Consider the following 27,449-nt stretch of genomic DNA (forward strand, 5'->3'; position numbering starts at 1 on the left):
CAATCCCCTCCCAGTCCCCTCCAATCCCCTCCCAGTGCCTCCCAGTCCCCTCCAATCCCCTCCCAGTGCCTCCCAGTCCCCTCCGATCCCCTCCCAGTCCCCTCTAATCCCCTCCCAGTGCCCTCCGATCCCGTCCCAGTGCCTCCCAGTGCCCTCCGATCCCGTCCCAGTGCCTCCCAGTCTCCTCCAATCCCCTCCCAGTGCCTTCCAGTCCCCTCCGATCCCCTCCCAGTGCCCCCCGATCCCGTCCCAGTGCCCCCCAGTAAAGAGCGCGGGGCGGCGCGCGGGGCTGTGTTTATTGGGGTCACCACTTGCCCCTCTTGCTCCAGTCTTTGGGGGTGAAGTGGAGGCATTTGGCGTCGATGCGCAGGACGCGCTTCAGCATCGCCCGCTCGTGGCCCTCCACGATGTCCTCCGAGAGGGTCAGGATGTACTGCCCCTGGGGGGCAGAGAGCGCGTCAGCGGGGCCGAACGGGGGGCCGGGGCAAAAAAGGGGGGCCGGGGGGGGAAAAAGGGGGTTTGGAGGAAAAAAATGGCATCGAGAGGGGTAAAAATGGGGTCGAGAGGGGTAAAAATGGGGTCTGGGGGTAAAAAATGGGGTCCGGGGGGTAAAAAATGGGGGCGAGGGGGGGAAAAATGGGGTCTGGGGGTAAAAAAATGGGGGCGAGGGGGGGAAAAATGGGGTCGAGAGAGGTAAAAATGGGGTTTGGCGGAAAAAAAATGGGGTCGAGGGGGGAAAAAATGGGGTCGAGAGGGGTAAAAATGGGGTCGAGAGGGGTAAAAATGGGGTCGGGGGGAAAAAATGGGGGGCGAGGGGGAAAAATGGGGTCCGGGGGGTAAAAAAGGGGGGAAAGGGGGGAAAAATGGGGTCCGGGGGGCAAAAAAAGGGTGGTGAGGGGGGGAAAAAATGGGGTCCAGGGGGTAAAAAGGGGGGGCAAGGGGGGAAAAATGGGGTCTGGGGGTAAAAAAACGGGGGCGAGGGGGGAAAAAATGGGGTCCGGGGTAAAAAACGGGGGCGAGGGGGGAAAAAATGTGGTTTGGGGGCAAAAAAGGGGGTGAGGGGGGGAAAAAATGGGGTCTGGGGGGCAAAAAATGGGGGGCGAGGGGGGAAAAATGGGGTCTGGGGGGTAAAAAAAGGGGGGCGAGGGGGGAAAAAATGGGGTCCGGGGGGCAAAAAAGGGGGGCGAGGGGGGGGAAAAGGGGGGGTCGGGGGTAAAAAGTGGGGTTTAGGGGGCAAAAAGGGGGTTCAGAGGGTAAAAAGGGGGGTCAGGGGGTAAAAAGGGGGTTTTGGGGGGGCAGAAAGGGAGTCAGGGGCAAAAAGGGGGGGGCAAAAAAGGGGGTTTTTGGGGCTAAAAGGGCTTTTTTGGGGGTCCCCCCCCGAATTTTGGGGGGGCTCTAAACCTTTTCCTTTAAGTCAAAGGCTTTGTGTGTGTGTGTGTGGGGGGGGTCTCACTTTTGGGGTTCCCTCAGACTTTTTGGGGGGGTCCTATAGGTTTTAGGGGTCCCCCAGCTTATTTTTGGGGGGGGGTGTCTCGCTTTTGGGGGGGTCCCTTATTTTAGGGTCCCCCTCGAATTTTGGGGGGGGGCTCTAAACCTTTTCCTCTAAATCAAAGGCTTTGTGTGTGTGTGTGTTTGTGTGTGGGGTCTCACTTTTGGGGGTCCCTCAAGACTTTTGGGGGGGGGTGTCTTACTTTTGGGGGGGTCCCATAGGTTTTGGGGGTCCCCCAGCTTATTTTTGGGGGGGTCCCTTATTTTTGGGGTCCCCCCCGAATTTTGGGGGGGGCTCTAAACCTTTTCCTTTAAGTCAAAGGCTTTGTGTGTGTGTGTATGTGGGGGGTCCTCACTTTTGGGGGTCCCTCAGACTTTTGGGGGGGTGTCTTACTTTTGGGGGGGTCCCATAGGTTTTAGGGGTCCCCCAGCTTATTTTTGGGGGGGGTCTCGCTTTTGGGGGGGTTCCCTTATTTTTGGGGTCCCCCCCGAATTTTCGGGAGGTCTAAACCTTTTCCTCTAAGTCAAAGGCTTTGGGGGGGGGGTCTCACTTTTGGGGTTCCCTCAGGCTTTTGGGGGGGTCCTATAGGTTTTAGGGGTGTCTCACTTTTGGGGGGGTCCCTTGTTTTTGGGGTCCCCCCACCTTATAGTAGTTGATGAGATTGAGGTACTGCAGAGTGGAGATAACGTCTTCCTTCTTGATACTGGTGATCTCGCTGATCTCACTGGGGGGGGGGGAAATGGTAGATTTGGGGGGGGTCAGGGGGGTCCCCCCAAAACCAACCGGGACCCCCAAACTCTCCAGACCCCCCCGGACCCCTCTGCGCCCCAAATCCCTCTCAGAAAGCTCTCAATTCCTTGGAATTCACCCCAAAAAGGGCTGCCCCCCCCCCCCTAAATCCAGCGCAGAGCTCCAATTGGGGTTAAATCAGATGCTCCGCCCCCTCCCAGTGCTCCCAGTGCCTCCCAGTTACACCCAGTGCCCTCCTGGGGAGCCATAAAACCCCTCCCAGTGCTCCCAGTGCCTCCCAGTTACACCCAGTGCCCTCCTGGGGAGCCATAAAACCCCTCCCAGTGCTCCCAGTGCCTCCCAGTTAGAACCAGTTACACCCAGTGCCCTCCTGGGGAGCCATAAAACCCCTCCCAGTGCTCCCAGTGCTCCCAGTTAGAACCAGTTACACCCAGTGCCCTCCTGGGGAGCCATAAGACCCCTCCCAGTGCCTCCCAGTTAGAACCAGTGCCTTCCTGGGGAGCCATAGGGCCCCTCCCAGTGCTCCCAGTGCCTCCCAGTTACACCCAGTGCCCTCCTGGGGAGCCATAAGACCCCTCCCAGTGCCTCCCAGTTAGAACCAGTGCCCTCCTGGGGAGCCAACAGCCCCCTCCCAGTGCTCCCAGTGCCTCCCAGTTAGAACCAGTGCCCTCCTGGGGAGCCATAAGACCCTTCCCAGTGCCTCCCAGTGCCTCCCAGTTACACCCAGTGCCCTCCTGGGGAGCCATAAGACCCCTCCCAGTGCTTCCAGTGCCTCCCAGTTACACCCAGTGCCCTCCTGGTGACCCATAAGACCCCTCCCAGTGCTCCCAGTGCCTCCCAGTTAGAACCAGTGCCCTCCTGGGGAGCCATAAGACCCCTCCCAGTGCCTCCCAGTTAGAACCAGTGCCCTCCTGGGGAGCCATAAGACCCCTCCCAGTGCCTCCCAGTTCCACCCAGTGCCCTCCTAGTGATCCAAGAACCCCCTCCCAGTGCCTCCCAGTTCCTCCCAGTGCCCTCCTAGCGACCCAAGAACCCCCTCCCAGTGCTCCCAGTGCCTCCCAGTGCCCTCCTAGCGACCCAAGAACCCCCTCCCAGTGCTCCCAGTGCCTCCCAGTACCCCCCCTCACTTGATGGTGATCTGGGGCCTCTCCCCGCCCTCGGCTTTCAGTCCCATGAGGATCTCCAGGATGGTTTGGGACCAATAACTGCGGTACGAGAGGAGCCCCAAATCCGACAGCGGCTTTTCGGGGGTCCCCGTCTTCCCCTCCACCTTCGACAGCTCATAGCCTGCGGGAGGACACGGATTTTGGGGTCCCCTCATGGATTTTGGGGTCCCCTCAGGGATTTTGGGGTCTCCTTCGGTGCTTCTGTCCACCTAAAATGGAGTTTTGAGGTCGTCTACCACGAATTTTGCCCCATCGTGAGGTTTTGGGGCTCTCCAGGAGGAGCCCTTGAGGTGGTTTTGGGGTCTCCTCATGGATTTTGGGGTCCCCTCATGAATTTTGGGGTCCCCTCATGGATTTTGAGGTCCCCTCATGGATTTTGGGGTCTCCTTCAGTGCTTCTGTCCACCTACAATGGATCTTTGAGGTCTTCTACCACTAATTTTGCCCCATCATGAGGTTTTGGGGCTCTCCAGGAGGAGCCCTTGAGGTGATTTTGGGGTCTCCTCATGGATTTTGGGGTCCCCTCATTGATTTTGAGGTCCCCGCATGGATTTTGGGGTCTCCTTCAGTGCTTCTGTCCACCTACAATGGATCTTTGAGGTCTTCTACCACGAATTTTGCCCCATCATGAGGTTTTGGGGCTCTCCAGGAGGAGCCCTTGAGGTGATTTTGGGGTCTCCTCATGGATTTTGGGGTCCCCTCATTGATTTTGAGGTCCCCGCATGGATTTTGGGGTCTCCTTCAGTGCTTCTGTCCACCTAAAATGGATTTTTGGGGTCTTCTACCATGAATTTTGCCCCATCATGAGGTTTTGGGGTTCTCCAGGAGGAGCCCTTGAGGTGATTTTGGGGTCCCCTCATGAATTTTGGGGTCTCCTCATGGATTTTGGGGTCCCCTCATTGATTTTGAGGTCCCCTCATGGATTTTGAGGTCTCCTTCAGTGCTTCTGTCCACCTAAAAGGGGTTTTTGGGGTCTTCTACCATGAATTTTGCCCCATCATGAGGTTTTGGGGCTCCCCAGGAGGAGCCCTTGATGTGATTCTGGGGTCCCCTCATGGATTCTGGGGTCCCCTCATGCATTTTGGGGTCTCCTTCGGTGCTTCTGTCCACCTAAAAGGGGTTTTTGGGGTCTTCTACCATGAATTTTGCCCCATCATGAGGTTTTGGGGCTCCCCAGGAGGAGCCCTTGATGTGATTTTGGGGTCCCCTCATGAATTTTGGGGTCCCCTCATGGATTCTGGGGTCCCCTCATGCATTTTGGGGTCTCCTTCGGTGCTTCTGTCCACCTAAAATGGAGTTTTGGGGTCTTCTACCACGAATTTTGCCCCATCATAAGGTTTTGGGGCTCTCCTGGAGGAGCCCTTGAGGTGGTTTTGGGGTCCCCTCCTGGATTTTGGGGTCCCCTCCTGGATTTGGGGGTCCCCTCCTGGATTTGGGGGTCACTCACTGAACTCGATGAGGAGTTTCCCGTAGCCGCGGCGCTGGTAGGGGGGAAGGGTGAGGATGCACGCCACGTTGTAGTCCTCCGTCGATTCCTTCTCCTGGGGGGGGGGACCCCAAAAAACCGCACAATGGCACCCCAAAAAATAACCCCGGCACCCCAAAAACCAACCCAGGCACCCCAAAAACCTCCCCAGGGACCCCAAAACCCACCCCAGGGACCCCAAAAACCACCCCAGGGACCCCAAAACCAACCCAGGCACCCCAAAAACCTCCCCAGGGACCCCAAAAACCACCCCAGGGACCCCAAAACCTCCCCAGGAACCCCAAAAACCACCCCAGGGACCCCAAAATCTCCTCCAAACCACACCCTGGCACCCCAAAAACCACCCCAGGGACCCCAAAAACCTCCCCAGGGATCCCAAAAACCACCCCAGGGACCCCAAAAGCTCCTCCAAACCACACCTCTGTACCCCAAAACCACCCCAGGGACCCCAAAACCTCCAAAGGGACCCCAAAAGCTCAGGAGGGACCCCAAAACCTTCTCCAAATCCCACCCCGGCACTCCAAAAACCACCCCAGGGACCCCAAAATCTCCTCTAAACCACACCCCTGTACCCCAAAAACCACCCCAGGGACCCCAAAATCTCCTCTAAACCTCACCTCTGCACCCCAAAACCTCCCCAGGGACCCCAAAAGTTCAGGAGGGACCCCAAAACCTCCTCCAGTTGCCACCCCTGCACCCCAAAACCTCCCCAGGGACCCCAAAGCCTCACGAGGGACCCCAAAATCTCCCCAAGAACCCCAAAATACCCCCCAAGGACCGCGAAACTGCCCCAAACTCCACCTCAGGGCACCCCAAAACCTTCAATCCACATCCAAACCCCTTCAAAACCCCCCAAAACCCCCCTTTTAGCCCCCCAAACCCCCTTTAAACCCCTCCAACCCCCCTTTTAGCCCCCCAAAACCCCCTTTTTAACCCCTTCAGCCCCCCAAAACCCCCTTTTATCCCCCCAAACCCCCTTTAAACCCCTCCAACCCCCCTTTTTAGCCCCCCAAAACCCCCTTTTTAACCCCTTCAGCCCCCCAAAACCCCCTTTTATCCCTCCAAGACCCCCTTTAAACCCCTCCAAACCCCCTTTTTAGCCCCCCAAAACCCCTTTTATCCCCCCAAGACCCCCTTTTAAACCCTCCAAACCCCCTTTTATCCCCCCCAAACCCCCTTTTTAACCCTTTCAGCCCCCCAAAACCCCCTTTTATCCCCCCAAGACCCCCTTTAAACCCCTCAACCCCCCTTTTAGCCCCCCAAAACCCCCTTTTTAACCCCTTCAGCCCCCCAAAACCCCCTTTTATCCCCCCAAGACCCCCTTTAAACCCCTCAACCCCCCCTTTTAGCCCCCAAACCCCCTTTTTAACCCCTTCAGCCCCCCAAAACCCCCTTTTATCCCCCTCAAACCCCCTTTAAACCCCTCAACCCCCCCCTTCCAGCCCCCCCAAACCCCCTTTTTAACCCCTTCAGCCCCCCAAAACCCCCTTTTATCCCCCTCAAACCCCCTTTAAACCCCTCAACCCCCCCTTCCAGCCCCCCAAAACCCCCTTTTAACCCCTTCAGCCCCCCAAAAGCCCCTTTAAACCCCCTTTTATCCCCCCAAAACCCCCTTTTTAACCCCTTCAGCCCCCTAAAACCCCCTTTTATCCCCCTCTTTAAGCCCCCCAAACCCCCTTTAAACCCCTCAACCCCCCCTTTTAGCCCACCCAAACCCCCTTTAAACCCCTTCAGCCGCCCAAAACCCCCTTTTATCCCCCCAAGACCCCCTTTAAACCCCTCCAGCCCCCCCAAACCCCCCACCTTGGAGAAGTAGCCGACGATGTGGAAGCCTTTACAGTCGTACTCGGTCATAACGTAGAAAAGAAAAGGATCAGTGTCGTAATACAACGTTTTATGATCCAAAAACACTTCGCCAAGAGGCAAAGGTTCTGCGAATAACTCTGGAGGGGGGGGGAAAACAACAGGGGGGGTCAGGGGGGGCCCCCAAGATTTGGGGGACCCCCTACCCCCCCAAAATCTCTTCTTACTTTGTTCTTGCGACCGTCTATCTCGAAGAAGGAGATGGTGCCTTTGCGATAGATCTCATTGCCGGGGGGGTGGCGCAAATCGCATTTGGTCTGCGGGGGGAAAAATGGGGTTTGGGGGGGGAAAAAGGGGGTTTGGGGGGGGGAAAAAGGGGGTTTGGGGGGAAAAATGGGGGTTGGGGGGGGAAAAAATGGGGGTTGGGGGTGGGAAAAAGGGGGTTTGGGGGGGAAAAATGGGGGTTGGGGGTGGGAAAAAGGGGGTTTGGGGGGGAAAAATGGGGGTTGGGGGGGGCAAAAAAGGGGGTTTGGGGGTGGAAAAATGGGGTTTGGGGGGGAAAAATGGGGATTTGGGGGGGGAAAATGGGGATTTGGGGGGGAAAATGGGGATTTGGGGGGGAAAAATGGGGGTTGGGGGGGAAAATGGGGTTTGGGGGGGAAAAAATGGGGGTTGGGGGGGAAAATGGGGGTTGGGGGGGAAAAAAGGGGTTTGGGGGTGGAAAAATTGGGTTTGGGGGGAAAAACGGGGTTTGGGCGGGGAAAAGGGGGTTTGGGGGGGGAAAATGGGGTTTGAAGGTGGAAAAATGGTGTTTAGAGGTGGAAAAATGGGGTTTAGAGGTGGAAAATGGGGTTTGGAGGTGGAAAAATGGGGTTTGGAGGTGGAAAATGGGGTTTGGGGGTGGAAAAATGGGGTTTGAAGGTGGAAAAATGGTGTTTAGAGGTGGAAAAATGGGGTTTGGAGGTGGAAAAATGGTGTTTAGAGATGGAAAATGGGGTTTGAAGGTGGAAAAATGGGGTTTAGAGATGGAAAATGGGGTTTAGAGGTGAAAAAATGGTGTTTAGAGGTGGAAAAATGGGGTTTGAAGGTGGAAAAATGGTGTTTAGAGGTGGAAAAATGGGGTTTAGAGGTGGAAAATGGGGTTTGGAGGTGGAAAAATGGGGTTTGGAGGTGGAAAAATGGGGTTTGGAGGTGGAAAATGGGGTTTGGGGGTGGAAAAATGGGGTTTGAAGGTGGAAAAATGGTGTTTAGAGGTGGAAAAATGGGGTTTGAAGGTGGAAAAATGGGGTTTAGAGGTGGAAAAATGGGGTTTGAAGGTGGAAAAATGGGGTTTAGAGGTGAAAAAATGGGGTTTGGAGGTGGAAAATGGTGTTTGGAGGTGGAAAAATGGGGTTTGAAGGTGGAAAAATGGGGTTTAGAGATGGAAAATGGGGTTTAGAGGTGAAAAAATGGTGTTTAGAGGTGGAAAAATGGGGTTTGGGGGTCAAAAGATGGGGTTTAGGGGTGGAAAAATGGGGTTTGGAAGTGGAAAAATGGGGTTTAGTGGTGGAAAAATGGGGTTTGGAAGTGGAAAAATGGGGTTTGGAGGTGGAAAAATGGGGTTTGGAGGTGGAAAATGGGGTTTGGAGGTAGAAAAATGGGGTTTGGAAGTGGAAAAATGGGGTTTGGAGGTGGAAAATTGGGGTTTGGAGGTGGAAAAATGGGGTTTGGAGGTGGAAAAATGGGGTTTGGAGGTGGAAAAATGGGGTTTGAAGGTGGAAAAATGGGGTTTAGAGGTGGAAAAATGGGGTTTGGGGGTGGAAAAATGAGGTTTGGAGGTGGAAAAATGGGGTTTAGAGGTGAAAAAATGGGGTTTGGAGGTGGAAAATGGGGTTTAGAGGTGGAAAATTGGGGTTTAGAGGTGGAAAAATGGGGTTTGGAGGTGGAAAATGGGGTTTGGAGGTGGAAAATGGGGTTTAGAGGTGGAAAAATGGGGTTTGGAGGTGGAAAAATGGGGTTTGAGGGGGGAAAAATGGGGTTTGGAGGTGATGGGGGTCCCCAATCTTTCCAGGGGGGTCCCCCCCGGTTTTGGGGTGCCCGTACCAGGTGGCGCTGGAGGCAGCGCAGGCTGTGGCCGTACTTGAGGCAGAACTCGCAGAGGTAGAGGACGGGCAGCGCCGTCAGCTCCTGGGGGTATGGGGAGAAGTACCACGGTTTGAGGCGGTGCCGCCCCAGTTCGATGCATTCGATGTTTTTCATCCGCGTCACGATATCGTCGTGACTCCGGTCCGAAACCAAACTGCCCGTCATCCGCGGCGCCGACGGGGCTCCGTCCGACGAGTCCTGAGAGTCCTGAAGGGGCGCCGGGATCAGGGCGTGCGCTTCAAGGGCTCCGTTTCCCCATCCTCTGCCTCAGTTTCCCCCGTTTCCCTCCTTCTCTGCCTCAGTTTCCCCCATTTCCCCCCTTCTCTGCCTCAGTTTCCCCCGTTTCCCTCCTTCTCTGCCTCAGTTTCCCCCATTTCCCTCCTTCTCTGCCTCAGTTTCCCCCATTTTTCCCGTCTTCTGCCTCGATTTCCCACTTCAAGGTCATTTTCCCCCTCTACTGTGCCTCAGTTTCCCCATTTCCAGGCTGGTTTCCCCCATTTCCCCCTCTTCTCTGCCTCAGTTTCCCCATTTCCAGGCTGATTTCCCCCATTTCCCTCCTTCTCTGCCTCAGTTTCCCCATTTCCAGGCTGGTTTCCCCCATTTCCCTCCTTCTCTGCCTCAGTTTCCCCCATTTCCCCTCTTCTCTGCCTCAGTTTCCCCCATTTCCCCCATCCTCTGCCTCAGTTTCCCCCATTTCCCCCTCTTCTCTGCCTCAGTTTCCCCATTTCCAGGCTGGTTTCTCCCATTTCCCCCCTTTTCTGCCTCAGTTTCCCCCATTTTTCCCATCTTCTGCCTCAATTTCCCACTTCAAGGTCATTTTTTCCCTCTACCCTGCCTCAGTTTCCCCATTTCCAGGCTGGTTTCCCCCATTTCTCCCTCTTCTCTGCCTCAGTTTCCCCATTTCCAGGCTGATTTCCCCCATTTCCCCTCTTCTCTGCCTCAGTTTCCCCCATTTTTCCCATCTTCTGCCTCAATTTCCCACTTCAAGGTCATTTTCCCCCTCTACTGTGCCTCAGTTTCCCCATTTCCAGGCTGGTTTCCCCCATTTCTCCCTCTTCTCTGCCTCAGTTTCCCCATTTCCAGGCTGATTTCCCCCATTTCCCTCTACTCTGCCTCAGTTTCCCCATTTCCAGGCTGATTTCCCCCATTTCCCTCCTTCTCTGCCTCAGTTTCCCCCATTTTTCCTGCCTTCTGCCTCAATTTCCCACTTCAAGGTCATTTTTTCCCTCTACTCTGCCTCAGTTTCCCCATTTCCAGGCTGGTTTCTCCCATTTCTATTGTCTCTGCCTCAGTTTCCCCATTTGAAAGTTCCTTTTTCCTCTCCTCTGCCTCAGTTTCCCCACTTTAAGGTTCGCTTTCCTCCTTCCGTGCCTCAGTTTCCCCACTGCAGGGCTGATTTCTCCCATTTTCCACTCCTGTGCCTCAGTTTCCCCACTTCAGGGCTGGTTTCCCCTCTCCAAACCCCATTTCCTCCCCATTTCTCCCCCCGGTGCCTCAGTTTCCCCTCTCCAAACCCCATTTCCTCTCCATTTCTCCTCCCTGTTCCTCAGTTTCCCCTCTCCAAACCCCATTTCCTCCCTATTTCCCCCCCCCGGTGCCTCAGTTTCCCCTCTCCAAACCCCATTTCCTCCTTATTTCCCCCCCCGGTGCCTCAATTTCCCCCCTCCAAGCCCCATTTCCTCCCCATTTCCCCCCTCGGTGCCTCAGTTTCCCCCTTCCAAACCCCATTTCCTCCCCATTTCCGCCTCCCTTCCTGCCGTGCCTCAGTTTCCCCACCTCGTCGGTCCCCAGACACGCCGACTTCCTCTTCCTCCCGGGCTGCGCGGCCGCCGCTCTCCGAGCCGAACCATTCTGCTGCCAAAAAGGGGGGACAAACCAGTTTGGGGGGACCCCCTCCCAGTTTGGGGGGACCCCCTCCCAGTTTGGAGACCCCCCCCTCCCAGTTTGAGGACTCCCCTCCCAGTTTGGGGTCTCCCCTCCCAGTTTGGGGACTCCCCTCCCAGTTTGGGGTCTCCTCTCCCAGTTTGGGGACTCCTCTCCCAGTTTGAGGACTCCTCTCCCAGTTTGAGGACTCCCCTCCCAGTTTGAGGACTCCCCTCCCAGTTTGGGGACTCCTCTCCCAGTTTGAGGTCTCCTCTCCCAGTTTGGGGACTCCCCTCCCAGTTTGGGGACTCCTCTCCCAGTTTGGGGACTCCCCTCCCAGTTTGGGGACTCCCCTCCCAGTTTGCGGACTCCTCTCCCAGTTTGGGGACTCCCCTCCCAGTTTGAGGACTCCCCTCCCAGTTTGGGGTCTCCTCTCCCAGTTTGGGGACTCCTCTCCCAGTTTGGGGACTCCTCTCCCAGTTTGGGGTCTCCTCTCCCAGTTTGGGACTCCCCTCCCAGTTTGAGGACTCCCCTCCCAGTTTGGGGACTCCTCTCCCAGTTTGGGGACTCCCCTCCCAGTTTGGGACTCCTCTCCCAGTTTGGGGACTCCCCTCCCAGTTTGCGGACTCCTCTCCCAGTTTGGGGACTCCCCTCCCAGTTTGGGGACTCCTCTCCCAGTTTGAGGACTCCTCTCCCAGTTTGGGGTCTCCCCTCCCAGTTTGAGGACTCCCCTCCCAGTTTGGGGACTCCCCTCCCAGTTTGAGGACTCCTCTCCCAGTTTGAGCACTCCCCTCCCAGTTTGAGGACTCCCCTCCCAGTTTGGGGACTCCTCTCCCAGTTTGAGGACTCCTCTCCCAGTTTGGGGTCTCCCCTCCCAGTTTGGGGACTCCCCTCCCAGTTTGAGGACTCCCCTCCCAGTTTGGGGACTCCCCTCCCAGTTTGAGGACTCCCCTCTCCCAGTTTGGGGACTCCTCTCCCAGTTTGGGGTCTCCCCTCCCAGTTTGGGGTCTCCCCTCCCAGTTTGGGGACTCCTCTCCCAGTTTGAGGACTCCTCTCCCAGTTTGAGCACTCCCCTCCCAGTCTGGGGACTCCTCTCCCAGTTTGAGGACTCCTCTCCCAGTTTGGGGTCTCCCCTCCCAGTTTGAGCACTCCCCCTCCCAGTTTGACCACTCCCCCTCCCAGTTTGGGTCCCCCCCCCCCCTTACTGGTCTTTACTGGTGTTACTGGGATCTCCCTACCCTATACTGGTGAGACCCCAAAGCCCAGTAACCGCCTCCCGCCCTTACTGGGATGGTACTGGTTTTACTGGGAGAGGGGTTTTGCTGTTAGAACCGGGGTTATTGGGCTCTTACTGGTTTATACTGGTTTATACTGGTCTATACTGGTCTCACCTGGGGGAAGACGGAGGCCGGGGAGGTGTCGGTGGCGGCGGGGACGGGGGTCGCGGGGGACACCACCTCCACCTTCCGCTTCTGCAGGGACACCAGTTAGGCCTCCCAGTCCCTCCCAGTCCCTCCCAGTTCCTCCCAGTATCCCCCCAGTTCCTCCCAGTTTCTCCCAGTTCCACCCAGTTAATCCCAGTTCCTCCCAGTAAGGCCCAACGCAGCGCCCAATGGGCAACTGGGAGCGACAAAGAGGCTCTGTAGTGCCTCTCTGGGCCTCCCAGTGCTCCCAGTATCCTCCCAGTGCTCCCAGTATCCTCCTAGCAGCCTCCCAGTGCTCCCAGTAACCCCCTCGGCAGCCTCCCAGTGCTCCCAGTATACCCCCAGTGCTCCCAGTAACCCCCCAGTATCTCCCCAGTATCTCCCCAGTGCTCCCAGTATCCCCCCAGTGCTCCCAGTATCCTCCTAGCAGCCTCCCAGTGCTCCCAGTGTGCTCCCAGTAACTCCCTCGGCAGCCTCCCAGTGCTCCCAGTATACCCCCAGTGCTCCCAGTAACCACCTCAGCAGCCTCCCAGTGCTCCCAGTATCACCCCAGTGCTCCCAGTAACCACCTCAGCAGCCTCCCAGTGCTCCCAGTATCACCCCAGTGCTCCCAGTATCCCCTCAGTGCTCCCAGTAACCACCTCAGCAGCCTCCCAGTGCTCCCAGTATCCTACCAGTAACCTCCCAGTGCTCCCAGTAACTACCTCGGCAGCCTCCCAGTGCTCCCAGTATACCCCCAGTGCTCCCAGTATACCCCCAGTAACCCCCCCAGTGCTCCCAGTAACCCCCCAGCATCCCCCCAGTGCTCCCAGTATCCCCCCAGTGCTCCCAGTAACCCCCCAGCATCCCCCCAGTGCCCCTCCACTGCTCCCAGTATATCCCTAACAACCTCCCAGTGTTCCCAGTATCCCCCCAGTGCTCCCAGTAACCACCTCAGCAGCCTCCCAGTGCTCCCAGTATCCCCCCCAGTATCACCTAACAGTCCCCAGGGGCTCCCCCAGTGCTCCCAGTATGCCCCTAGCAGCCTCCCAGTGCTCCCAGTATGCCCCTAACAGCCTCCCAGTGCTCCCAGTATGCCCCTAACAGCCTCCCAGTGCTCCCAGTATGCCCCCAGTAGCCCTCCAGTGCTCCCAGAACCCTCTGGAGATGCCATCAGAGACCCTCTGGGACAGGGATGGGGACAGGAACCCTCTGGAGATGCCATCAGAGACCCTCTGGGACAGGGATGGGGACAGGAACCCTCTGGAGATGCCATCAGAGACCCTCTGGGACAGGGATGGGGACAGGAACCCTCTGGAGATGCCATCAGGGACCCTTTGGGACAGGGATGGGGACAGGAACCCTCTGGAGATGTCATCAGAGACCCTTTGGGACAGGGATGGGGACAGGAACCCTCTGGAGATGTCATCAGAGACCCTTTGGGACAGGGATGGGGACAGGAACCCTCTGGAGATGTCATCAGAGACCCTCTGGGACAGGGATGGGGACAGGAACCCTCTGGAGATGCCATCAGAGACCCTTTGGGACAGGGATGGGGACAGGAACCCTCTGGAGATGTCATCAGAGACCCTTTGGGACAGGGATGGGGACAGGAACCCTCTGGAGATGCCACCAGAGACCCTTTGGGACAGGGATGGGGACAGGAACCCTCTGGAGATGCCATCAGAGACCCTCTGGGACAGGGATGGGGACAGGAACCCTCTGGAGATGCCATCAGAGACCCTCTGGGACAGGGATGGGGACAGGAACCCTCTGGAGATGACACCAGAGACCCTTTGGGACAGGGATGGGGACAGGAACCCTCTGGAGATGCCACCAGAGACCCTTTGGGACAGGAATGGGGACAGGAACCCTCTGGAGATGCCACCAGAGACCCTTTGGGACAGGGATGGGGACAGGAACCCTCTGGAGATGCCATCAGAGACCCTCTGGGACAGGGATGGGGACAGGAACCCTCTGGAGATGCCATCAGAGACCCTTTGGGACAGGGATGGGGACAGGAACCCTCTGGAGATGCCATCAGAGACCCTTTGGGACAGGGATGGGGACAGGAACCCTCTGGAGATGTCATCAGAGACCCTTTGGGACAGGGATGGGGACAGGAACCCTCTGGAGATGCCATCAGAGACCCTTTGGGACAGGGATGGGGACAGGAACCCTCTGGAGATGTCATCAGAGACCCTCTGGGACAGGGATGGGGACAGGAACCCTCTGGAGATGCCATCAGAGACCCTTTGGGACAGGGATGGGGACAGGAACCCTCTGGAGATGCCACCAGAGACCCTCTGGGACAGGGATGGGGACAGGAACCCTCTGGAGATGCCATCAGAGACCCTCTGGGACAGGGATGGGGACAGGAACCCTCTGGAGATGTCATCAGAGACCCTTTGGGACAGGGATGGGGACAGGAACCCTCTGGAGATGCCATCAGAGACCCTTTGGGACAGGGATGGGGACAGGAACCCTCTGGAGATGCCATCAGAGACCCTTTGGGACAGGGATGGGGACAGGAACCCTCTGGAGATGCCATCAGAGACCCTTTGGGACAGGGATGGGGACAGGAACCCTCTGGAGATGCCATCAGAGACCCTCTGGGACAGGGATGGGGACAGGAACCCTCTGGAGATGCCATCAGAGACCCTCTGGGACAGGGATGGGGACAGGAACCCTCTGGAGATGCCATCAGAGACCCTTTGGGACAGGGATGGGGACAGGAACCCTCTGGAGATGCCACCAGAGACCCTCTGGGACAGGGATGGGGACAGGAACCCTCTGGAGATGCCATCAGAGACCCTTTGGGACAGGGATGGGGACAGGAACCCTCTGGAGATGTCATCAGAGACCCTCTGGGACAGGGATGGGGACAGGAACCCTCTGGAGATGCCATCAGAGACCCTCTGGGACAGGGATGGGGACAGGAACCCTCTGGAGATGCCACCAGAGACCCTCTGGGACAGGGATGGGGACAGGAACCCTCTGGAGATGTCATCAGAGACCCTTTGGGACAGGGATGGGGACAGGAACCCTCTGGAGATGTCATCAGAGACCCTTTGGGACAGGGATGGGGACAGGAACCCTCTGGAGATGCCATCAGAGACCCTTTGGGACAGGCATGGGGACAGGAACCCTCTGGAGATGCCACCAGGGACCCTTTGGGACAGGGATGGGGACAGGAACCCTCTGGAGATGTCATCAGAGACCCTTTGGGACAGGGATGGGGACAGGAACCCTCTGGAGATGTCATCAGAGACCCTCTGGGACAGGGATGGGGACAGGAACCCTCTGGAGATGCCACCAGAGACCCTTTGGGACAGGGATGGGGACAGGAACCCTCTGGAGATGCCACCAGAGACCCTTTGGGACAGGGATGGGGACAGGAACCCTCTGGAGATGCCATCAGGGACCCTTTGGGACAGGGATGGGGACAGGAACCCTCTGGAGATGCCATCAGAGACCCTCTGGGACAGGGATGGGGACAGGAACCCTCTGGAGATGCCATCAGAGACCCTCTGGGACAGGGATGGGGACAGGAACCCTCTGGAGATGTCACCAGAGACCCTTTGGGACAGGGATGGGGACAGGAACCCTATGGAGATGCCACCAGAGACCCTCTGGGACAGGGATGGGGACAGGAACCCTCTGGAGATGTCATCAGAGACCCTTTGGGACAGGGATGGGGACAGGAACCCTATGGAGATGCCATCAGAGACCCTTTGGGACAGGGATGGGGACAGGAACCCTCTGGAGATGCCATCAGAGACCCTTTGGGACAGGGATGGGGACAGGAACCCTCTGGAGATGCCACCAGGGACCCTTTTCGGGTCATTTTTTGGCCGTTTTGGGTCATTTCAGGGTCATTTCGGGTCCTATTTGGGCCATTTTGGGTCATTTTAGGTCCTTTTGGGTCATATTTGGACCATTTTGGGTCATTTTGGGGCTGTTTTGGGCCATTTTGGGTCATTTTGGGTCATATTTGGGCCATTTCGGGTCATATTTGGATCATTTTGGGTCATTTTAGGTCCTTTTGGGTCATTTGGGGGCCGTTTTGGGTCATATTTGGGCCATTTTGGGTCTTTTTAGGTCCTTTTGGGTCATATTTGGACCATTTTGGGTCATTTCGGGTCATTTTGGGGCCGTTTTGGGTCATTTCAAGGTCATTTTGGGTCATATTTGGGCCATTTTGGATCATTTCGGGGCCGTTTTGGGTCATTTCCGGTCATTTTGGGGTCATTTTGGATCATTTTGGGTCATATTTGGGCCATTTTGGGGTCATTTTGGATCATTTTGGGTCATATTTGGGCCATTTCAGGTCATTTCAGGGCCGTTTTGGGTCATTTTGGGTCATTTTTGGGCCGTTTTGGGCCATTTCGGGTCATTTCAGGGCCGTTTTGGGTCATTTCAGGTCATTTTGGGGCCGTTTTGGGCCGTTTTGGGTCATTTTTGGGCCATTTTGGGTCATTTCAGGTCATTTTGGGTCATTTCAAGGCCGTTTTGGGTCATATTTGGGCCATTTTGGATCATTTCGGGGCCATTTTGGGTCATTTCGGGTCATTTCAGGGCCATTTTGGGTCATTTTTGGGCCATTTGGGGCCATTTCGGGTCATATTTGGGTCATTTTGGATCATTTCGGGGCCGTTTTGGGCCATTTTGGGTCATTTCGGGTCATTTCGGGGCCGTTTTGGGTCATTTTTGGGCCATTTGGGGCCATTTTGGGTCATTTCAGGGCCGTTTCGGGCCATTTCGGGTCATTTTTGGGCCGTTTCGGGTCATTTCGGAGGCGGTTTGGGAGCAGTGGAGGCCTTTTTGGGGCCATTTGGGGACCCCCTTTTTTTTCTGTGGCGTTACCGTGGGGCGCTGCCCGGCGGCCGAGGGGGGTTCGGCCTCGCTCTCCTTGGGCAGGTGAAAGCGAAGGGTGATGTGAACGGGCACCGTCCCCGGTGGCCCTTGCGGCCCCCCCGGTGGCCCTCCCGCCGCCGCCGCCGCCGGTGGTGGTGGTGGTGGTGGTGGAGGTGGTGGTGGTGGCCCTGGTGGCACCGGTGGTGGCCCTGGTAAGCTCTTCCCGGTGGCCGGAGTCGCCGGCAACGGCAGCTCCAGGCTCTTCCTCTGCGGCGAGGAGGAAGAGGAGGAATTTAGGGACCTTGGGGACAAAGCCACCACGAGGACCTTTGGGGAACGAAGTCAAAAGAAAAGGACGGCCAAAAGTTGGGGGCATTTCAAAGCCACCCGGGATTGTCCCCCCACCACCCCCCCAAAAAAAAAACACCCCCCAACCCCATTCCTTCAAAGGAATCCTCCGAGGAGGTTCCCTTCGCCACAGGAGGTCCCCAAAAAGAGGCCCAGAAGGAGGTTGGGGACGTCACAAGGTGACAACGAAAGGGGTGGAGATGTTCTCAAGGGCCTATCAGGGCTGGAGATGTCCCCAAAGGTCCCAGAGAAGGTCCTAACAGGGTTGGAGATGTCCCCAAAGGTCCCATAAAGGGAGTTGAGAGTGTCCCCAAGGTCCTATCAGGGTTGGAGATGTCCCCAAAGGTCCCAGAGAAGGAGTTGAGGATGTCCTCAAGGTCCTATCAGGGTTGGAGATGTCCCCAAAGGTCCCATAAAGGGAGTTGAGGATGTCCCCAAGGTCCTATCAGGGCTGGAGATGTCCCCAAAGGTCCCATAAAGGGAGTTGAGGATGTCCCCAAGGTCCTATCAGGGTTGGAGATGTCCCCAAAGGTCTCAGAGAAGGAGTTGAGGATGTCCTCAAGGTCCTATCAGGGTTGGAGATGTCCCCAAAGGTCTCAAAGAAGGAGTTGAGGATGTCCCCAAGGTCCTATCAGGGCTGGAGATGTCCCCAAAGGTCCCAGAGAAGGAGTTGAGGATGTCCCCAAGGTCCTATCAGGGTTGGAGATGTCCCCAAAGGTCTCAGAGAAGGAGTTGAGGATGTCCCCAAGGTCCTATCAGGGTTGGAGATGTCCCCAAAGGTCCCATAAAGGGAGGTGAGAATGTCCCCAAGGTCCTATCAGGGCTGGAGATGTCCCCAAAGGTCCCAGCGAAGGAGTTGAGGATGTCCCCAAGGTCCTATCAGGGTTGGAGATGTCCCCAGAGGTCCCATAAAGGGAGTTGAGGATGTCCCCAAGGTCCTATCAGGGTTGGAGATGTCCCCAAAGGTCCCATAAAGGGAGTTGAGGATGTCCCCAAGGTCCTATCAGGGCTGGAGATGTCCCCAAAGGTCCCATAAAGGGAGTTGAGGATGTCCCCAAGGTCCTATCAGGGCTGGAGATGTCCCCAAAGGTCCCAGAGAAGGAGTTGAGGATGTCCCCAAGGTCCTATCAGGGCTGGAGATGTCCCCAAAGGTCCCAGAGAAGGAGTTGAGGATGTCCCCAAGGTCCTATCAGGGCTGGAGATGTCCCCAAAGGTCCCATAAAGGGAGTTGAAGGTGTCCCCAAGGTCCTATCAGGGTTGGAGATGTCCCCAAAGGTCCCATAAAGGGAGTTGAAGGTGTCCCCAAGGTCCTATCAGGGCTGGAGATGTCCCCAAAGGTCCCATAAAGGGAATTGAGGATGTCCCCAAGGTCCTATCAGGGCTGGAGATGTCCCCAAAGGTCCCATAAAGGGAGTTGTGGATGTCCTCAAGGTCCTATCAGGGTTGGAGATGTCCCCAAAGGTCCCATAAAGGGAGTTGAGGACGTCCCCAAGGTCCTATCAGGGCTGGAGATGTCCCCAAAGGTCCCATAAAGGGAGTTGTGGATGTCCCCAAGGTCCTATCAGGGCTGGAGATGTCCCCAAAGGTCCCATAAAGGGAGTTGTGGATGTCCTCAAGGTCCTATCAGGGTTGGAGATGTCCCCAAAGGTCCCAAAGAAGGAGTTGAGGATGTCCCCAAGGTCCTATCAGGGTTGGAGATGTCCCCAAAGGTCTCAAAGAAGGAGTTGAGGGTGTCCCCAAGGTCCTATCAGGGCTGGAGATGTCCCCAAAGGTCCCAAAGAGGGAGTTGAGGATGTCCCCAAGGTCCTATCAGGGTTGGAGATGTCCCCAAAGGTCCCATAAAGGAAGTTGAGAATGTCCCCAAGGTCCTATCAGGGTTGGAGATGTCCCCAAAGGTCCCAAAGGAGGAGTTGAAGGTGTTCTCAAGGTCCTATCAGGGCTGGAGATGTCCCCAAAGGTCTCATAAAGGGAGTTGTGGATGTCCTCAAGGTCCTATCAGGGTTGGAGATGTCCCCAAAGGTCCCAAAGAAGGAGTTGAGGATGTCCCCAAGGTCCTATCAGGGTTGGAGATGTCCCCAAAGGTCCCATAAAGGGAGTTGAGGACGTCCCCAAGGTCCTATCAGGGCTGGAGATGTCCCCAAAGGTCCCAGAGAAGGAGTTGAGGATGTCCCCAAGGTCCTATCAGGGTTGGAGATGTCCCCAAAGGTCCCATAAAGGGAGTTGAGGACGTCCCCAAGGTCCTATCAGGGCTGGAGATGTCCCCAAAGGTCCCAGCGAAGGAGTTGAGGATGTCCCCAAGGTCCTATCAGGGTTGGAGATGTCCCCAGAGGTCCCATAAAGGGAGTTGAGGATGTCCCCAAGGTCCTATCAGGGTTGGAGATGTCCCCAAAGGTCCCATAAAGGGAGTTGAGGATGTCCCCAAGGTCCTATCAGGGCTGGAGATGTCCCCAAAGGTCCCAAAGAGGGAGTTGAGGATGTCCCCAAGGTCCTATCAGGGCTGGAGATGTCCCCAAAGGTCCCAAAGAGGGAGTTGAGGATGTCCCCAAGGTCCTATCAGGGTTGGAGATGTCCCCAAAGGTCCCAAAGAAGGAGTTGAGGATGTCCCCAAGGTCCTATCAGGGTTGGAGATGTCCCCAAAGGTCTCAAAGAAGGAGTTGAGGGTGTCCCCAAGGTCCTATCAGGGCTGGAGATGTCCCCAAAGGTCCCAAAGAGGGAGTTGAGGATGTCCCCAAGGTCCTATCAGGGTTGGAGATGTCCCCAAAGGTCCCATAAAGGGAGGTGAGGATGTCCCCAAGGTTCTATCAGGGTTGGAGATGTCCCCAAAGGTCCCATAAAGGGAGTTGAGGACGTCCCCAAGGTCCTATCAGGGCTGGAGATGTCCCCAAAGGTCCCAGAGAAGGAGTTGAGGATGTCCCCAAGGTCCTATCAGGGTTGGAGATGTCCCCAAAGGTCCCATAAAGGGAGTTGAGGACGTCCCCAAGGTCCTATCAGGGCTGGAGATGTCCCCAAAGGTCCCAGCGAAGGAGTTGAGGATGTCCCCAAGGTCCTATCAGGGTTGGAGATGTCCCCAGAGGTCCCATAAAGGGAGTTGAGGATGTCCCCAAGGTCCTATCAGGGTTGGAGATGTCCCCAAAGGTCCCATAAAGGGAGTTGAGGATGTCCCCAAGGTCCTATCAGGGTTGGAGATGTCCCCAAAGGTCCCAGAGAAGGAGTTGAGGATGTCCCCAAGGTCCTATCAGGGCTGGAGATGTCCCCAAAGGTCCCAGAGAAGGAGTTGAGGACGTCTTCAAGGTCCTATCAGGGCTGGAGATGTCCCCAAAGGTCCCATAAAGGGAGTTGAGAATGTCCCCAAGGTCCTATCAGGGCTGCAGATGTCCCCAAAGGTCCCATAAAGGGAATTGAGAATGTCCCCAAGGTCCTATCAGGGCTGGAGATGTCCCCAAAGGTCCCAGAGAAGGAGTTGAGGATGTCCCCAAGGTCCTATCAGGGCTGGAGATGTCCCCAAAGGTCCCATAAAAGCAGTTGAGGATGTCCCCAAGGTCCTATCAGGGTTGGAGATGTCCCCAAAGGTCCCATAAAGGGAGTTGAGGATGTCCCCAAGGTCCTATCAGGGTTGGAGATGTCCCCAAAGGTCCCAGAGAAGGAGTTGAGGATGTCCCCAAGGTCCTATCAGGGTTGGAGATGTCCCCAAAGGTCCCATAAAGGGAGTTGAGGATGTCCCCAAGGTCCTATCAGGGCTGGAGATGTCCCCAAAGGTCCCAAAGAAGGAGTTGAGGATGTCCCCAAGGTCCTATCAGGGTTGGAGATGTCCCCAAAGGTCCCATAAAGGGAGTTGAGGGTGTCCCCAAGGTCCTATCAGGGCTGGAGATGTCCCCAAAGGTCCCATAAAGGGAGTTGAAGGTGTCCCCAAGGTCCTATCAGGGTTGGAGATGTCCCCAAAGGTCCCATAAAGGGAGTTGAAGGTGTCCCCAAGGTCCTATCAGGGCTGGAGATGTCCCCAAAGGTCCCAGAGAAGGAGTTGAGGATGTCCTCAAGGTCCTATCAGGGTTGGAGATGTCCCCAAAGGTCCCATAAAGGGAGTTGAAGATGTCCCCAAGGTCCTATGAGGGTTGGAAATGTCCCCAAGGTCTCATCAGGTGACAGGGATGTTCTCAGGGTTCCATTATGGTTCAGAGATGTCCCCAAGGTCCTACCAGGGGGTTGAGATGTCCCCAAGGGTCCCATCAGGGGTTGGGATGTCCCCAAGGGTCCCATCAGGGCTCAGGGATGTCCCCAAGGTCCCATTAACGGCCAAGGATGTCCCCAAGGCCTTGAGGTGACCCCAAGAGGTCCCGGTGGCCCCACAAGGTGGACCTTGAGATGTCCCCAAGTCCTCCCAAAAAGGCGTTTGGGGACATCCTTCTGCTCCGGCTCTGTCCCCAACGGCTCCGATGTCCCCCGAGGCCACTTCCTGTCCCCAACCTGTCCCTGATGTCCCTCAGGGCCACCTCCTGTCCTTGATGTCCCTCAGGACCACCTCCTGCTCTCAATGTCCCCCAAGGCCACCTCCTGTCCCTGATGTCCCCCAGGACCACCTCCTGTCCCTGATGTCCCCTCAGGGCCACCTCCTGTCCCTGATGTCCCCCAAGGCCACCTCCTGTCCCTGATGTCCCTCAGGGCCACCTCCTGTCCCTGATGTCCCCCAAGGCCACCTCCTGTCCCTGATGTCCCTCAGGGCCACCTCCTGTCCCTGATGTCCCCCAAGGCCACCTCCTGTCCCTGATGTCCCTCAGGGCCACCTCCTGTCCCTGATGTCCCCCAGGGCCACCTCCTGTCCTTGATGTCCCTCAGGGCCACCTCCTGTCCCTGATGTCCCTCAAGGCCACCTCCTATCCTTGATGTCCCTCAAGGCCACCTCCTGTCCTTGATGTACCCTAAGGCCACCTCCTATCCCTGATGTCCCCCAGGGCCACCTCCTGTCCTTGATGTCCCTCAGGGCCACCTCCTGTCCCCAATCTGTCCTTGATGTCCCCCAGGACCACCTCCTGTCCTTTGTGTCCTCCACAACCACCTCCTGTCCCTGATGTCCCTCAGGACCACCTCCTGTCCCTGATGTCCCCCAGGACCACCTCCTGTCCCTGATGTCCCCCAGGGCCACCTCCTGTCCCTGATGTCCCTCAAGGCCACCTCCTGTCCTTGATATCCCCCAGGACCACCTCCTATCCCTGATGTCCCTCAGGGCCACCTCCTGTCCCTGATGTCCCTCAAGGCCACCTCCTGTCCCTGATGTCCCCCAAGGCCACCTCCTGTCCTTGATATCCCCCAGGACCACCTCCTGTCCCTGATGTCCCTCAGGGCCACCTCCTGTCCCTGATGTCCCCCAGGGCCACCTCCTGTCCCTGATGTCCCTCAGGGCCACCTCCTGTCCCTGATGTCCCCCAAGGCCACCTCCTGTCCTTGATGTCCCTCAGGGCCACCTCCTATCCCTGATGTCCCTCAGGGCCACCTCCTGTCCCTGACGTCCCTCAGGGCCACCTCCTGTCCCTGATGTCCCCCAAGGCCACCTCCTATCCTTTATGTCCCTCAGGGCCACCTCCTGTCCCTGATGTCCCTCAGGGCCACCTCCTGTCCCTGATGTCCCCCAAGGCCACCTCCTGTCCTTGATGTCCCCCATGGCCACCTCCTGTCCCTGATGTCCCTCAGGGCCACCTCCTGTCCCCAACCCATCCGTGACGTCCCTCCCCGTCCATCTCATCCCCACGACCCTCTCCCAGCGCTGCTGTCCCCGATGTCCCCCGCAGCCCCTGTCCCCGCTGCTGTCCCCGATGTCCCCGCCGCTGTCCCCTCACCGGGTCGCGTTCGGGGGAGCCGGGTCGCGAGCCGGGCAGTCCGTTCTTGGTGGGCGTTTTGGCCTCCTTGCGAGGAACCTGCACGCGCTTCAGGTCCAACCGCTCCTGCGTCACCCATTCGTCCAAGCGCTTGTTGACTGCCGAGGGGACACGGGGACAATGTCACCTCCGCGTCCCCCCATGTCCCCTCTGTGTCCCCTCTGTGTCCTCTCAAAGCTCTCTCTGTCCCCTCAAAGCTCTCTCCATCCCTCTACGTTCCTTCTCCATCTCCTCACGTCCCCTCTGTATCCTCTCGGAACCCCTCTGTGTCCCCATTCCGCTCTTGGGGACACTGAAGGGGACACATAGGGTGACAATGGGGTGATGGCACCTCTGGGACCCCTCATGTCCCCTCTGTGTCCCCTCTGTGTCCCCTCAAAGCTCTCTCCATCCCTCTATGTTCCTTCTCCATCTCCTCACGTCCTCTCTGTCCCCTCCCGGAACCCCTTTGTGTCCCCATTCCGCTCTTGGGGACACTGAAGGGGACACATGGGGTGACAAATGAGTGACAGAACCCCTACGACCCCTCATGTCCCCTCGTGTCCCCTCTGTGTCCCCTCAAAGCTCTCTCCACCCCTCTCAAAGCTCTCTCCATCCCTCTATGTTCCTTCTCCATCTCCTCATGTCCCCTCTGTCCCCTCCCGGAACCCCTTTGTGTCCCCATTCCGCTCTTGGGGACACTGAAGGGGACACATCGGGTGACAAAAGAGTGACAGAACCCCTACGACACCTCATGTCCCCCCATGTCCCCTCTGTGTCCCCTCAAAGCTCTCTCCATCCCTCTATGTTCCTCCTCCATCTCCTCACGTCCCCTCTGTGTCCTCCTGGAACCCCTCTGTGTCCCCATTCCCTTCTTGGGGACACTGAAGGGGACACGAAGGGTGACAAGAGCGTGACAGAACCCCTACGACCCCTCATGTCCCCTCTGTGTCCCCTCTGTGTCCCCTCAAAGCTCTCTCCATCCCTCTCAAAGCTCTCTCCATCCCTCTACGTTCCTTCTCCATCTCCTCACGTCCCCTCTGTCCCCTCCCGGAACCCCTCTGTGTCCCCATTCCGCTCTTGGGGACACTGAAGGGGACACATGGGGTGACACAGGGACGATATCACCTCCAGGTCCCCTCATATCCCCTCTGTGTCCCCTCAAAGCTCTCTCCATCCCTCTATGTTCCTTCTCCATCTCCTCACGTCCTCTCTGCGTCGTCCCGGAACCCCTTTGTGTCCCCATTCCCATCTTGGGGACACTGAAGGGGACACGAAGGGTGACAAGAGAGTGACAGAACCCCTACGACACCTCATGTCCCCTCGTGTCCCCTCTGTGTCCCCTCAAAGCTCTCTCCATCCCTCTCAAAGCTCTCTCCATCCCTCGACGTTCCTTCTCCATCTCCTCACGTCCCCTCTGTCCCCTCTCAGAACCCCTCTGTGTCCCCATTCCCCTCTTGGGGACACTGAAGGGGACACATGAGGTGACAATGGGGTGATGGCACCTCTGGGACCCCAAATATCCCATCAAGTCCTCTCCTGTCCCCCAATGCCTCCTGATGTCCCCTAATGTCCCCTTCTATGTGTCCCCCCCCCCCCTTTTTAAGGCCACTATGGGGGTGCTGCCCCCCCAATGTCCCCTAATGTCCCCCTCTATGTGTCCCCCCCCCCCTTTTTAAGGCCACTATGGGGGTGCTGCCCCCCCGCAATGTCCCCTAATGTCCCCCTCTATGTGTCCCCCCCCTTTTTGGGGCCACTATGGGGGTGCTGCCCCCCCAATGTCCCCTAATGTCCCCCTCTATGTGTCCCCCCCCCCTTTTTAAGGCCACTATGGGGGTGCTGCCCCCCTCCAATGCCCCCTAATGTCCCCCTCTATGTATCCCCCCTCCCTTTTTGGGGCCACCATGGGGGTGCTGCCCCCCCAATGTCCCCTTCTATGTGTGTCCCCCCCATTTCTGGGGCCACCATGGGGGTGCTGCCCCCCAATGTCCCCTACTGTCCCCTTCTATGTGTGTCCCCCCCGCTTTTTAAGGCCACTATGGGGGTGCTGCCCCCCCAATGTCCCCTAATGTCCCCTTCTATGTGTGTCCCCCCCCCTTTTTAAGGCCACTATGGGGGTGCTGCCCCCCCCAATGTCCCCTACTGTCCCCCCCCGTGTCCCCAACTCACAGTCGATGTAGTGTACGTAGAAGAGTTTCCTCCCGCTGATGTCCTTCACGCTGAGGATCTCGGCCAACGCTGGGGGGGCCAAAAGAGGGTCACCCCCCCCTTTTTGGGGACCCCCCCCACCTCAGCACGTGACCCCGGGGACCCCCCCAATCCCCCCCCCCCCCCGCTTTTCCACCCCCCTCCCCCCCCCAAATTGTCCCATTGGGACCCCCAGGTGTGCCCCCCCCAAGCCCTCAAGCCACGCCCCTCCCAGCTTTAAGCCACGCCCCCAAGCCACGCCCCCACCCAAAGTAACTCCCACCTTTAAGCCACACCTCTTCAGTCATCAGACCACGCCCCTCCGAGCAACCAAGCCACGCCCCACATATAAACCACACCCCCAGACTGCAAGCCACGCCCCCAAGACCTAAACCATGCCCACAGTCCTCAAGCCATGCCCACAAGACCTAAACCACACCCCCAGTCCTCAAGCCACGCCCCCAAGACATAAATCACACCCCAGTCCTCAAGCCATGCCCCCAAGACATAAACCACACCCTAGTCCTCAAGCCACGCCCCCAAGGCACAAACCACACCTCCAGCCAAAGGCCACGCCCACACAAACCACACCCCCTTGGTTCTCAAGCCACGCCCCCAACATGTATGCCACACCCTCACCACACAAGCCACACCTCCAGTCCCCAGGCCACGCCCCTCCAAACCACTAAAGCCACACCCCCTTTGGTCTGAAACCACGCCCCCAACACCAATGCCACACCCATCCTCAAGCCACGCCCCAACACCCAAGCCACACCTCCAGTCCCCAGGCCACGCCCCTCCAAACCGCTCAAACCACACCCCCTTTGGTCTGAAACCACGCCCCCACAGTCACGCCACACCCCAGTCCTCAAACCACGCCCCCAACACCCACGCCACACCTGTCGTCAAGCCATGCCCCCCCAGCCCCTCAAACCACGCCCCAAACCCAGAAGCCTCACCCCCAATGCCCTAAAGCCACATCCCACCAACCCTCAAGCCACGCCCTAAGAATCAAGCCACGCCCCTTCCTATTGAACAATACCTCGTCCCTTAAAGCCACGCCCCCTCCATGATATACGCCACACCCCACTCCCTCCCTCAAGCCACGCCCCCTCCCTCACAGAAACCAACCAGACCCCACCTGCCCCACAAACCCACGCCCCCTCCTTTTAACCACGCCCCCTCCTTTTAACCACGCCCCCTCCCTTTAGCCACGCCCCTCCACCACTCACGCCACTCGTCCTCGTTGTCCTGGTTGCGGCGCAGCACCGGCAGCCGGCAGCCCTCGGACACCTCCCCCTGCGGGGGGTTCCAGGGATTTGGGGGGGTCCAGGGGATTTGGGGGGGCTCCAGGGGGTTCCAGAGGGTTTGGGGGTTCCAGGGGCTTTGGGGGGCTCCAGAGGTTTGGGGGGGTTCCAGAGGCTTTGGAGGGTTCCAGGGCTTTTGGGGGGTTCCAAGGCTTTGGGGGGGCTCCAGAGGCTTTGGGGGGTTCCAGGGCTTTTGGGGGGTTCCAAGGCTTTGGGGGGGCTCCCGTGGGTTTGGGGGGTTCCAGGGGCTTTTTAGGGGTTCAGTGGATTTTGGGGGGGTTCCAGTGGGTTTGGGGGGCTCCAGAGGTTTGGGGGGTTCAGTGGGTTTTTGGGGGTTCCAGTGGGTTTGGGGGGCTCCAGAGATTTGGGGGGTTTCAGTGGGATTTTGGGGTTTCCAGTGGGTTTGGGGGGTTCAGTGGGTTTTGGGGGGTTCCATGGGTTTGGGGGGTTCCAGGGGATTCCATGGACTTTGGGGGGTTCCAGTGGGTTTGGGGGGTTCAGTGGGTTTTGGGGGGTTCCATGGGTTTGAGGGGTTCCAGGGGATTCCATGGACTTTGGGGGGTTCCAGTGGGTTTGGGGGGTTCAGTGGGTTTTTGGGGGTTCCAGGGCGTTTGGGGTTTCAGTGGGATTTTGGGGGTTCCAGTGGGTTGGGGGGGGTTCAGTGGGTTTTGGGGGGGTTCCGGGGGGGCTTTGTGGGGTTCCCGGGGGGCTTTGGGGGGGGGGTCCTCCTCCTTTCCCACTCACCACCTCCGCCATTCTCCTCAACCTCCGCTTCCGGACTTTGAGGGGCTTCACTTCCGGGTTTGTCTCCGCCCACTTCC

General features: G+C 57.6%; 1 protein-coding gene across 1 annotated transcript; it reads right to left on the reverse strand.

Annotated features, from left to right (window-relative positions):
- Nucleotides 1-172: 172 nt before the first annotated feature.
- On the reverse strand, nucleotides 173-27,449 carry LOC128849843 (histone acetyltransferase KAT5-like). Its single transcript, XM_054052491.1, is given in 15 exon segments — nucleotides 173-439; nucleotides 2,132-2,213; nucleotides 3,367-3,526; nucleotides 4,852-4,945; nucleotides 6,694-6,794; nucleotides 6,797-6,833; nucleotides 6,921-7,010; nucleotides 8,776-9,024; nucleotides 10,594-10,668; nucleotides 12,072-12,152; nucleotides 16,950-17,267; nucleotides 23,117-23,253; nucleotides 25,304-25,372; nucleotides 26,554-26,620; nucleotides 27,373-27,449. Coding segments are annotated over 15 exon segments (1,707 nt in total). The 5' UTR covers nucleotides 27,385-27,449; the 3' UTR covers nucleotides 173-304.

This window comes from Cuculus canorus, chromosome 34 (genome assembly GCF_017976375.1).
Source record: "Cuculus canorus isolate bCucCan1 chromosome 34, bCucCan1.pri, whole genome shotgun sequence".
Classification (NCBI taxonomy): domain Eukaryota; kingdom Metazoa; phylum Chordata; class Aves; order Cuculiformes; family Cuculidae; genus Cuculus; species Cuculus canorus.